The sequence below is a fragment of the Trachemys scripta genome, chromosome 4 (assembly GCF_013100865.1).
Source record: "Trachemys scripta elegans isolate TJP31775 chromosome 4, CAS_Tse_1.0, whole genome shotgun sequence".
Taxonomy (NCBI): Eukaryota; Metazoa; Chordata; order Testudines; family Emydidae; genus Trachemys; species Trachemys scripta.
In genome coordinates this window covers 89,835,967-89,845,780 of record NC_048301.1, presented here as the reverse complement: position 1 = coordinate 89,845,780, position 9,814 = coordinate 89,835,967, and the positions used below count along the sequence as shown (strand labels likewise).

General features: G+C 42.8%; 1 protein-coding gene across 1 annotated transcript in view; it reads left to right on the top strand.

Moving 5' to 3' along the window:
- DCDC1 (doublecortin domain containing 1) overlaps window positions 1-9,814 on the top strand; it is a 420,863-nt gene that overhangs the window by 337,482 nt on the left and 73,567 nt on the right. Inside the window, exon 20 of the mRNA XM_034769879.1 lies at window positions 6,717-6,840. Within this exon, the coding sequence (XP_034625770.1) occupies window positions 6,717-6,840 (124 nt within the window). The remainder of the gene's footprint in view (window positions 1-6,716; window positions 6,841-9,814) is intronic.

Sequence of the window (9,814 nt, the reverse complement as noted above, 5' to 3'; positions counted from 1 at the left end):
CGGGGGCAGCCGACCCTAGTCTGGCACCGTCAGTGCCAATGTCAGTGTATTGCAGCCAGGATCCCCACTGACTCAGCAGCAGGCCTTCTGCCACTGCTAGGGCCCTGGGTTGGGACCCAGTGGAGTGGGAGGGCCTGCGTCCCCACTGCCACCCATCTTGTGGGTGGCAGTCTCCCCCTCTCCCAGGCCCTTTGGAGCCAAGAGCCTGGGCTTGTTGTTAACCTGTTTGAGCTCAGCCCCTGCCTGAGGGCTTAAGCCACTGACTCCTTGCTGCCCCGCCCTGACCCAGGGCTTGAACCTGTTACTTATAAACTGCTGCTCAGCCCCTGCCTAAGGGCCTGAGCCTTAGACTCATTGCCGCCCCGGCCTGACCCAGGGCCTGGGCTTGGTAATTGTAGAACTGTTGCTCAGCCCTGTCTGAGCCATCGCCCACCACCTGAATAACTGTTTTATGGCATCTCCTCCGTCACCCCTGTGAGAGACTCCTGCGACCAGACTGATGCCACGCCAGGAACGGTGAGAACATAACAAGGCGGTGTGGTCTCCCGCCGCACTGGCAGAGGGATGAGCCCAGCTAAGCCCTTCTACATATCCACATAGTTGTTGTTGGGGCATTTAGTGCATTAGATGAGGTACACCACATGTTGTGATAGGCATGTGAAAGAGCCCTGGATCTTAAAAGTTGTGGGGCTTATTGATCACTGTAGCAGTGGAGATATGTCTGCAGGTTGTGCATCTATTGTTCTGGCACAGTCTAGTGCCACATTGAGTTGGTGTGTGGGGAGCTTGCTTCTGACTCAGGAAGGTTGGGAGACTGTTTGAAAGGCAAAAGAGGGGATTTGGGAAAGATTTTTTTCAGGATGTGGTCCCCATCAAATATGGGTTGTAACTGTTTGACGATATCCTGTATAGGTTTCAATGTGGGGTGGTAGGTGACAACTAGGATGGTACGGTCAGTGGGGGCTTTTTTCTGTACTGCAGCAGGTTCTCTTGGGGTATTTGGATGGCCCATTCCATGATGTGATCTACTTCTCTGGTGGAGTGTCCTTGTTTGGTGAAGGTGGCTTTAAGTGTGTTAACGTATGTATTTTGGACTTTCCATATTTTGTGGTATCTGAGTGCCTGTCTGTAGGCAACAGATTTCTTGGTGTGTAGGGTGGTTACTGGATCTGTGAAGGTAAGTGTGGTGATCCATGGAGTTCTTGTATATAGTTGTCTGCTCCATAGTTGAAGCTGATCATGGTGTCAAGGAAGTTGATGCTGATGTGCGAGTGTTCTACAGAGAGTTTGATAAATGGGTAGTGGTTGTTGAAGTTGTGGCAGAAATCTATGAGGGAGTTTAGTTCATTTGTCCAGAGAATGAAAATATCATTGATGTATGTCAGCTATATCATTGGTTTTATGGTGCATTTTTCCAGAAATCCTTCCTAGAGTTTAATAGCAGTTTGTAAGGAAAAATTTACAGGAACAAGAAGGGGAAAGAGGTGCAGCTAGTCCTGTAATTGTGTCAGTTAGGCAGTACACTAAGGCATGTATATTATAGTAATAACACTTTTTAAGTAAAAAGAAGAACAGGAGTACTTGTGGCACCTTAGAGACTAACAAATTTATTAGAGCATAAGCTTTCGTGGACTACAGCCCACTTCTTCGGATGCATCCGAAGAAGTGGGCTGTAGTCCACGAAAGCTTATGCTCTAATAAATTTGTTAGTCTCTAAGGTGCCACAAGTACTCCTGTTCTTCTTTTTACTTAAAAAGTGTTATTACTATAATATACATGCCTTAGTGTACTGCCTAACTGACACAATTACAGGACTAGCTGCACCTCTTTCCCCTTCTTGTTCCTGTAAATTTTTCCTTACAAACTGCTATTAAACTCTAGGAAGGATTTCTGGAAAAATGCACCATAAAACCAATGATATAGCTGACATACATCAATGATATTTTCATTCTCTGGACAAATGAACTAAACTCCCTCATAGATTTCTGCCACAACTTCAACAACCACTACCCATTTATCAAACTCTCTGTAGAACACTCGCACATCAGCATCAACTTCCTTGACACCATGATCAGCTTCAACTATGGAGCAGACAACTATATACAAGAACTCCATGGATCACCACACTTACCTTCACAGATCCAGTAACCACCCTACACACCAAGAAATCTGTTGCCTACAGACAGGCACTCAGATACCACAAAATATGGAAAGTCCAAAATACATACGTTAACACACTTAAAGCCACCTTCACCAAACAAGGACACTCCACCAGAGAAGTAGATCACATCATGGAATGGGCCATCCAAATACCCCAAGAGAACCTGCTGCAGTACAGAAAAAAGCCCCCACTGACCGTACCATCCTAGTTGTCACCTACCACCCCACATTGAAACCTATACAGGATATCGTCAAACAGTTACAACCCATATTTGATGGGGACCACATCCTGAAAAAAATCTTTCCCAAATCCCCTCTTTTGCCTTTCAAACAGTCTCCCAACCTTCCTGAGTCAGAAGCAAGCTCCCCACACACCAACTCAATGTGGCACTAGACTGTGCCAGAACAATAGATGCACAACCTGCAGACATATCTCCACTGCTACAGTGATCAATAAGCCCCACAACTTTTAAGATCCAGGGCTCTTTCACATGCCTATCACAACATGTGGTGTACCTCATCTAATGCACTAAATGCCCCAACAACAACTATGTGGATATGTAGAAGGGCTTAGCTGGGCTCATCCCTCTGCCAGTGCGGCGGGAGACCACACCGCCTTGTTATGTTCTCACCGTTCCTGGCGTGGCATCAGTCTGGTCGCAGGAGTCTCTCACAGGGGTGACGGAGGAGATGCCATAAAACAGTTATTCAGGTGGTGGGCGATGGCTCAGACAGGGCTGAGCAACAGTTCTACAATTACCAAGCCCAGGCCCTGGGTCAGGCCGGGGCGGCAATGAGTCTAAGGCTCAGGCCCTTAGGCAGGGGCTGAGCAGCAGTTTATAAGTAACAGGTTCAAGCCCTGGGTCAGGGCGGGGCAGCAAGGAGTCAGTGGCTTAAGCCCTCAGGCAGGGGCTGAGCTCAAACAGGTTAACAACAAGCCCAGGCTCTTGGCTCCAAAGGGCCTGGGAGAGGGGGAGACTGCCACCCACAAGATGGGTGGCAGTGGGGACGCAGGCCCTCCCACTCCACTGGGTCCCAACCCAGGGCCCTAGCAGTGGCAGAAGGCCTGCTGCTGAGTCAGTGGGGATCCTGGCTGCAATACACTGACATTGGCACTGACGGTGCCAGACTAGGGTCGGCTGCCCCCGGGCTACTTTCTAACTCCCCCTCTAGAGGTACCTGGGTCAGGACGGTATCCTCGGGGGGGTCAAACACCATGGGTCCTCAGGGTAATTGGTGAGGGGTAGGCTTGGCAGTTCCTCTGGGTAACTGGCGAGGGGCAGGCTTGACAGCTCCTCCAGGTAACTGGCGAGGGGAAAGTTTGACAACTCCTCCGGGTAACTGTCAAGGTGCAGGCTTGGCAGCCCCTCTGGGTAACTGGCGAGGGGCAGGCTTGACAGCTCCTCCCGGTAACTGGCGAGGGGCAGGCTTGGCAGCTCCTACGGGCTCTGGTCAGCGTCAGGTGTTGGTCGGGCGGGCCAGTCTTCAGGTCCACGTCCGGTTGCCAGGGTCTCCCAGCTGGGAGCTAGGCCGGAGGCATCTGGCCTCTCCAGCGGCTGCCCCCCGAGGGAGCTCTGGCCCCCTGCTTTTCTACTTCCTTTTCTGCGCCTGATCCTCTGGGAGGCGGGCTTGGAGCTCCCTGGCCCCACTCACTCTGGTGTCTGGAGTGGCTCGCCCTCTCTGGGGCAGCGGGGGACCACACTGCCTCGTTACAGGATAAAATTACTGTGCTCACATAGACAATCACTATGCTCACACAGAAAAGTGATAAAAGACAAAAACACCATGTCACCTGTGGGCAAACACTTTTTACAAAATGATCACTCCATATTGACCTCTCAGTCTTCATCCTCAAAGGAACCTTTCACAAACATGAGCTTAGGAACTTAAATTCATAACTTTGCTAGACACTGAAGATCATGGACTCAATAGAGGTACAGGTTTTATGTCTCTTTACAACAATCTGTAACCCACTAACCTTCCTTTGTTCTGTGACTACAGAGGTGTTAATGGGCCACTTCTTTTTGAATGGTCCGTTACAAGGTGGTACCTCTTATGCTTAACAATCTTTTCCCAATGTGACACACTGGTTTTCTTTCCTAGACCTGAAGAACTCTATGTAGTTCAAAAGCTTGTTTCTTTCACTAACAGAAGATGGTCCAATAAAAGATATTCCCTCATCCACCTTGTCCCTCTCCTAAACCAATATCTTAATACAGTAGACATCCTAATAACCAGGTTAACATACAGTATTCACAAATTAATACAGAGCCGCTCCACATCCATCACACTAACATCTACAGTATGTTATTTAGTAAATTGTGTACATTTTCTATCCAAAGTCTCTATATATGCACAATACAAGCTTAAATACATATGCTGTTTGCTAAAATTTGGTGGGCCTGCTTCTTGGTTGCCGTGCACCTTCTGTAGTCATTAACATCAGTGTCAAGTGGGTATGAAACCCCACTATTATGAGTTGGTGTCATTTTACAACCACTTGACACTGATGTTAATGACTATAAAAGGTGCAAGGCAATGGCGGATCTGACCCTGAATATATTATACCAACTGAATTTTTTCATATGCTATATATACTGTATGCACAATATAAACCCTTCTCCATGGCAGTGACATATATACCTTGAGTGGAGAATCGATTCCAGAGAGTATGTATGGTACTGAACTAAGATCACTTCTCATTCTTAATTTTTCTTAGAAATAGACAAGTAAGTTCTTAAAGGTTCAGCTTTTGTGTACTTATTAACTGGGGCCCTACACATTTTTGCAGCATCCCCTTCTCCTACAGTGGTTTGCAAACATAATGGAACAAGCTCACTCTATTCTTGGTTGGTTCTTACAAAACCAAAACCAAACCGATTTCCTGAGTGCATTTTCTGTTATTTCCAGTTGCTCTGACTTACAAGTGATAGCCAAATATGAAAAAAACTGCATTCAGGAATTAAGACATTTCTCAGTTTTGGAAAACCAAAATGGGAATAAACAGAGCATGTCTGCAAATACGCAGTATTTTTTGGAGCGAAACTGTGCAAGGGCTTCAGCTGTTTCTATGCAGGGTCTGGTGTCTCCCAGCTCTTCTGTAGCCATAGAACATTTGCTCTGCATTGCCACATTTCTATCTTTGTCATGGAGCTTTGAGAAAATATCAAATATGATGGTTATGTAAGTTTGTGTAACAAGTATACATGATCCTCTTATGTTGTTCTTTGAAATTTACCAGCTGAAATTGCTTTTATTTTTCTGTCATTTCATTTGCAAGTAGTCCATGGGTACATTTTAATCTCAGTGGTCTTGGTTTTAACCAGCAGTCCCAGTTAAACCCACAGGAGGGCCTGATTCCCATTCTGTTCATTCCGCTAATTCTTTCTAACGGCTCCTTTTGAAATGTAGAGTCTGTGTGCTGGAAACCACAGATAAACGATATTCTGTTTGGAAGATGTTGTGATATTCTGAAATATACAAGGGGGATTTTAGGAAATCTGCATTACGTTACAAAGAAGAAGAGGAAGACAATGAGGATTCACAACCTGTAAGGACTTGCAGAAATTCATGGAAAGCAAGGAAATTTCTTACTGACCCTGGCAGCTACAAAATACAAATTACTAAGAAAAATATATATATACTTAGTTTCTATTCTAAGGATTCTATTCAGGATGAATAATCAAGATTATAAATCAAAATCTTCTGTCATTTTAATAAATCTGGAATGCAAGTAAGCCATAGAAAGTTTTATGTTAAGATGTCCCATATCTATAATTGGACAATATATTAGATATTATGGCTGAAATTCAGGAGAGCATCTCTATTCAGAAGAGTTATTTAAGTGTGTTCTTAAATTTAAGTATATGCATAAGTCAAATTGATGGGACTTAAGCACATTTGTCGATAAGCATGTGCTTAAGCTCCTTCTATATTGGGGCCTATATTTGTATATTTATAAAGGATTACTCCTTGATTTTTTCTCTTTTTAAATGAGCACCGTAATTACATTACATTCTGATGCTTGTAGATAGTTGTTAATGGCATTTTAACCTTGCAACTCATAGCTACTTATCATTTACTTCAATGTGGTATGTAACTAGGCACAATATGAAAACTACTTCAATGGCTAACATGGTGTGCATTCCATCACTCTCAACATTATGTATTGTCAAGGAACTATTCAAAGAGAAGGATTAAAACTCACATGAGAATTCCAGGCATTGATCCTGCAACTGAGTGCAACTGCACACAGTCAATTGCAGGATCATGGCCCAGTTTCAGAGCTCAAAAACCTATCTCTGACATGGGTCAAATCTGAACATTCTAAGATTTGGGGAAGTTCAGATTGAGAGATGGACTTCAAACCTCCAGGTTGAGGAGTTTTCTGCTCCAAGGTGTTAGCTCACCCGTCTGAAGAGGTTGGATGCTCAAACCATATCCAGGATTTTGCTCTGCACCATCTCTGGAGAGAAAGTTGTAATTTAACTGCTCAAGAATTATTAACATTTGGAAGTGTAATTATAAAAAAAGAGATTCAACTTCATTTTTTTCAGATGGGCTATAAAGCATGAAGGGACAACTAAACCAGACCAGTGGAAACATTCCAAAGTGGAGAATCCGCTATGGAATAAGCTGACATACATGTGGCCTGTCCTTCCAAATGGAGAACTTAATGAGGTAATTTCATGCATTCAAGAAATTACAACACATGCAGTAGTTTGTTTAGTTTGCTAAATATCCACTGAAGCTGAACAGATGTGATATACTGGTCCAAGCATGCCATGCAAATTTTGGAAAAGAATAAATGAAAATAGATGCTGGTGCTAGTGCAAAAATGTCTGTTGTTTTAATGAATTATTGCAAATTGAATGGAACTTTAAGATTTGTTCTACCAGTCTTTAATTCTGAAACACCAATACTTTAATAGAACACAGTATCCATAGCAATGTGCAATTCAATGTTTAACTTTCCCTAGAAAAGGTAATATTAACTTTATTTTTTCTTTTGGCTTTTATATTTTCATGGTTGATGGTAGCAATACTCACCTATGAGTCAGTATTTGGCTGGCAGTAAAAGGGACATTGTCTGCACAAGGCTGGATTTTTCTCCTAGAGATTATTCCTTAGGTCATACTTCAAATCTGTAGTACTGTATGTACTTTCAATTTTTTTAAACGTTAGCTGGTTTTATTGGTATTCAGTTATCTTAAATGATAGCAGCATTTTTTGTTTGTTTGATTGTTTTGAAAAACAAACGAAGGCCCAGTTCTGCCACCTGTAACATGTAAATCAATGTGTCTAGTTATGGAGTAAGGTACTACTTAGAATGACTTAGTGTGGCAGAACTGGACTCTAAATGAAACAATATTCAGCCAGACTGGACCTAGACATAGCAGATTGTCTTTTTATTAATGAAAAATAAACTTCATCAGGAATTAAATTGAAAGATGTCTGTTCCTCTAAGTGAACATTATCTGTCAGGCTGCACAGTGCTGTTAGCCACCAGTGACTCTCATGAATTTGGTACAAGTGAATTAATATTGACAAAGCAAAAGTTGAAGATTCCATTCCCTCTGTTAAAATATACGAAAATCAGGGTTTAAATCCTAGATTAGCAAAGGGAACTTTGAAGACAGGGGAAGGTATTTATAGACTAAACTATTCAGAACTTTGTTAGATTTCAAACAGATTTTTTTAAAAAAAAAAACTACAATATTCACAGTATTTACCAATCAAGAAATTAAAGATGAGGCATCTGTTCTTAATGAAAGGCAGTATTTCTACTGTATTAAAACAGTTCAATATATATATATATATATAGTGGAACTGGTGGACTATATATAGTACCAATTCCTATTTCAGTAACACCCAGCAGGTTATGGCCTGGGAAGGGATATTTCTTTTCCTTAAAAAAATAAATTAGGTAGGAAATTAAATGCCTAAAAATAGAGAATGCGGCATTAAATTGTGAGATCAAGCACTAAAATCATGGCATTCCAGCAGCTAAGTTTGCTCTAGCAACATTAACTTGCTGCACTGTACTTATGTTTCTGTAATGACTGACTCTTTGTTGCTCTCTCATTGTATCATCTCTGAAGTCCTCATTTGGTGGCCCTAATCTCAAATTAATCCAGATAACACTGGCCCTTTGTCAATTCTTGACCAGTGTGGGACCTTCTGGACCTCCTCCTTCTTTCGGTAATTAATTCAACAGCATGATCTCTGGGTCCTGCTGCTGCCTGCCACTATTGCCCTCTATTATAATCCTGGGGTGATCTCAGATGGGACCCACTAGTTACCCTGAATCTCCTGGGACCCCCAGCCCCGCATAGGGGAGGGTCATGGCCACATGTAACCATGGCAGGCTTCTCTGCCAACTCTTTGCAACTGCTAATGAAGCATGAGAGGGAGGTCAGGTTGGAGGGGCAGGGTTTATATAACCTCCCCACCTCAGCTGCACAAGGATCAATGACTTATTGAACCCCACCAACTCAGCTGATACTGCCAGTCCAGAAAAGGCCTCCCTCTTCCTCCCCACCTTGAGGTGCATGCTGCACTCAAATTGCAGCTTGTGGCCACTGGAGATCTGCAGACATCAGGCAGGTCACATGGTGCTGGTTCCTCTTCCTTGTTTTTTACAGCTCTGCTTCTTCAGGTGGCTAGGTTCTTAATTGGGAAAAAAAAAAAGTCTGGATGCCCCAAGAGGTAACTGGAAACAAAGAAGAGAGACAACTTAGCAACCTGCCCTGTGGCCACTACCACATAGAATAAGAGCAGTATCTCTCAAGTATGGCACTCCTGAGCATCAACGATCAGTCAGGAGCTGCCCATCGGAGAGAAATCAGGTGTCAATAATGGAAATTGAAAGGAATATCTAGGGGAAGAGGGAACTAGGTAGCTGGGCAGCATATCCAGGAGATCAAAGGGGAAAAGTAGGAACAAAATAACGTGGGAGGAAGAGAGGAAGTGAAGATCAAAAGGAGACAGTGTGATTAATAAAGGGGAAAAACACTTATTCCTAGACATTTTCCTAATAATACTTTCCCATTGAAGTGATTGTTGTAGTTGTTACAAGGATATTGTGCAATCACATGGAGATTTTCCATGAGATAGTATAGGCCCTGATCCTGAAGAGACTTACATGTGTGCTTAATTTAACTATTACAACCTAATGGGACTACTCACAGTAAGAAAGTTAAGCACATTCATACGTGTTTACAAGATCAGGACCATAGTTATTAAGATGTGTTCTATACGGTGGAAAAATAATAAAAACTCCTACTTTAACACAATCCCTCCTTCCCAAACTACAGAGTAGCTTTGGTCATTCATGTCTGAGGTTTATTATATACTGATGAAGGGCATCTGATTCAGACTATTGACAGACTCCAGCATACTTTCTCCCTTTCTTTGTTCCACTGAGAACTCTGAGGATTTTGTCGTTTTTTCCCTTCCAAGATTGAGAAGCCAGAACTCCATAGTTGCATAAGTGCTTTTGGAAATATTTCATTTTGTCTGTCTTTCCATCTATCTAGGTTCTTATACCTCAGCCATCACTGTGGTACCTTAACTTTACTAAGGTTAACTTTAAAAACATTTAAATGGTTTGTGCAACAAAATAAAAACCAAAATAACAAAATTCTTGCTGGATT